This window comes from Equus quagga, chromosome 2 (assembly GCF_021613505.1).
Source record: "Equus quagga isolate Etosha38 chromosome 2, UCLA_HA_Equagga_1.0, whole genome shotgun sequence".
Lineage (NCBI taxonomy): Eukaryota > Metazoa > Chordata > Mammalia > Perissodactyla > Equidae > Equus > Equus quagga.
Window position 1 is genome coordinate 38,262,422 of NC_060268.1, and position 3,022 is coordinate 38,265,443.

At 59.0% G+C, this 3,022-nt stretch overlaps 1 protein-coding gene across 1 annotated transcript; it reads right to left on the reverse strand.

The window, feature by feature from the left end:
• Positions 1 to 309: 309 nt before the first annotated feature.
• RHOV (ras homolog family member V) lies at positions 310 to 2,395 on the reverse strand. Its single transcript, XM_046653649.1, has 3 exons — positions 2,111 to 2,395; positions 1,857 to 1,915; positions 310 to 1,659 (listed from the first exon to the last, which is right to left on the reverse strand). Exons 1-3 carry the CDS (start codon positions 2,316 to 2,318, stop codon positions 1,216 to 1,218), a joined length of 711 nt encoding a protein of 236 aa, XP_046509605.1. The 5' UTR covers positions 2,319 to 2,395; the 3' UTR covers positions 310 to 1,215.
• Positions 2,396 to 3,022: the final 627 nt, after the last annotated feature.

Genomic DNA, 3,022 nt, shown 5'->3' on the forward strand with positions numbered 1-3,022 from the left:
AGGAGGGGGAGAAGGGAGAGGCACCACCCGCCCGGTGAGGTCATGGGAAAGCAGCTCTGGCGCTGACACCTGGGGAAACCCGTTTCCAGGCTGCTTCCCACGCTAGCTCTCCTGGGAACCAGCTAAGCCTCAAGCAGGGAGCCCCAAACCTGCCTCCCCAGACCAGTTCCCATCACACTGTCCCATGAGTCTAGCCCCCACCTTTCAACCTAGCCTCAGTCCTTTACTACCCAAACCATCTCCAGCCATACTGTAGGGCCATAAGGGAGTGATGGGCTGACCGCTCCAGGAAATGACACAGACAGCAGCTTCAGAAACTTACAGCTTTATTGGCAGACTCTGCACTGCTCTACCATCTAGGATGTGACCTTGGAGAAAAAGGTGACCCCAGCCTCTTTTTCCTCCAGGCTCCAGTTTGCAGCTCCTCCCCCTCCTCTTGCTGGGCCTTGCCTCTCACTTCCTGGCCCACTCCTGGCCCAGCCAGTTTGGGCAGTGCCTAGGGAGCCCTGAGACTCAGTTCTTCCCAGGGACCAGCCCCGCCCTTCCTAGCCTTGGCGGGTGAGGGCAGCCCAGGTGTCAGCCTTGCTCCTCTGCTGCCCTACTTCTCTGCTCTCCTTCTCCTAGCTCTCCTTCCTTCCAGGCCTAGCTCTCTGTTCTGCCTGCTCCTCCTCAACCCAAGGCTCCAAGGCCTTGCTTTCTGCTCCCTCTCAATCTCTCGCTGACCTCTGTCTTACCTAGTCCATCCCAAACTTCTCTCCAAATCAGAGCTGGACACCTTCCAGCCTTTCCAGATACCCAGCTGTTCCCAGGGCTCTTCCTCACTCCTGTGACAAGGAGGGAGTGGAGATCACCAAAAAGGGCCCTAATTCAGCCAGGCTGATGTGAAGGCCCATGATAAGAAACTGGGAATTGGATCCCAAACTGTGTGAAGGTGACTGACACTGTCAGAACCATCTCATGAAAATCAAAGTGCTGGGTTTCTCTGTGAGCCTTGACCACAGAAATCCAAGTCAGAGCCTTCCTTCCTCCAGGCCCTAGGCTCACCCTGGCATCTAAGTGTGGCCAGTTAGAGACCAGAATCACCCCAGTTTTCAGAAGGGAACTGAGTCCCAATGGAGTGGCGGGCTGGGCCAGTAGCCCCCTCAAAGGCCCCTTGCCCTAGGTTCTAGAAGTCTGTGGCCGATGGCCTACTGCTCCCTACGCTGCCATAGCTGTTCAAACAAAGCAGAAGAACTTCTTCCAGCGGCAGCGGGAGAGGGTGCGCACACCTTTGGCATTCAGTTTCTTCTCCAGCCGGGCTTTGTGCTCGATCGCACTGAGAATGGCTGAGTCAAACACCTCCTTCAAGTTCTTCTGTGTCAAGGCTGAGCACTCTAGGTAGCAGCAGGCCCGGATCTTCTCGGCCAGACCCTGAGCCTGGGGTTGGGGCACCGGGCCCTCCCGCCCACCTTGGTCCAGCTCAATCAGTACATTGACATCGTCCCTCAGGTCGGCCTGGGTGCCCACCAGCAGCACGGGCGCCTGGGGGTTGTGAGTGCGGATCTCGGGCAGCCATTTCTCTGTGATGTTTTGGAAGGAGCTGGGCTGCACCACGCTGAAGCAGGCCAGGAAGACATCGGTATCCGGGTAGCAGAGGGAGCGAAGGCGGTCAAAGTCTTCCTGGGATGGGAAGGCCAGGTCATTAGTAGGATTGCTTCCCGCCACCGGGAGCGGGAATCCGCCCATCACCGGCGGTTGCAGACCTGAGACTCGTAACCAAGGGCCCAAGGCCTTCCCCATTCCTGTTCGATCTGGGGTCCTCCCAGCCTCCAGCCCACCTCCCCCCAGCCCAGAAGAGGCCGCTCCCAGCTCCTCACCTGTCCTGCCGTGTCCCAGAGCTCAATGCGCACAGGGGCTCCATCCACCAGGACTTGCACTGCAGGGGCGGGGCGGAGGATAGCCTCAATTAGAAGAGCGTCCTGGGCCCCAGAGCCCTCACCAGCGCCACCTCGAGGCCTGCTCCCGCCTCCCTCCCCGGGGGCTTCCTCGCCCTCGCGCCTCGGCGCGGGCCCCAGTCCGCAGGTGCACAACCTACCCCCAGCCACGCGGCCGCCGGGGCCGTTGAACGTACCGGAGAAGGTGTCCAGGGCCGTGGGCCGGTAGCGCGCGGGGTACCCATTGCAGGTGTAGCTGACGATGAGGCTGCTCTTGCCCACGGCGCCGTCGCCCACCAGCACGCACTTGATGCCCAGCTCCGGGGTCGCGCTGCCCCGCCGCGGGGGAGGGGTCGGGGCCCGGAGCGGGGACGACTCGGCCTCGCTCAGCTCCCGCGGGGGCATGGCCCGCTCCGGGGACAGCCCGGAACCAGGCTCGGCTGTGCTCAGGGAAGCAGGTACTGCTGGCCGCCTCTGACTGAGTCCGCAGAGGCCAGGCACGCCGGTCCGCCGCTACCCGGGGGTATATCTGGGGCGCCGCCCACCTTATCTGCATATCCCGAGCGGCCCCGGACCACGCCCACCCGCCGGGCCGCCTCCCGGACTCCGTCTGCAGCGCGCCGCGGGAGGCCGGGCAATCTCCAAACACCGGGAGGAAGACACGCTGGCCGAAAGCGGACGCTCAGAGAATCACACAGGGACGAAGACAAAGAGTTGCCAAAATGAGGCAGATCTGAGTATCTTGGCAGAGAAAGATAGCCAGGATTTATTGTTAGGAGGAAGAAGCAAGTCGCAGAAAAAAATAATTGCGGTGTATTCAAATTAAACCTTTGTTCAAAACAACTATACGTATGTTAGTACGAGTATAAAAAAGTCTGGATAATAATTTTATTAATTAAAGAATGATTTTTAAAAATATACAGATCATGAAGATAAACTCGAGCGTGAACACAGCAGTCTGGAATGTATTGTACTCCCGTCCACGGAAGAGCTTCACTCCGCTCCCCTGAAGGAACTCTGGGTGTTGGAGAAGCTGGCTGGGGAGGATCTTCAGGACCATTCTCCAGTGGAATATTTTCTAAATCCCCTGAATCCCTAATATTATCTTC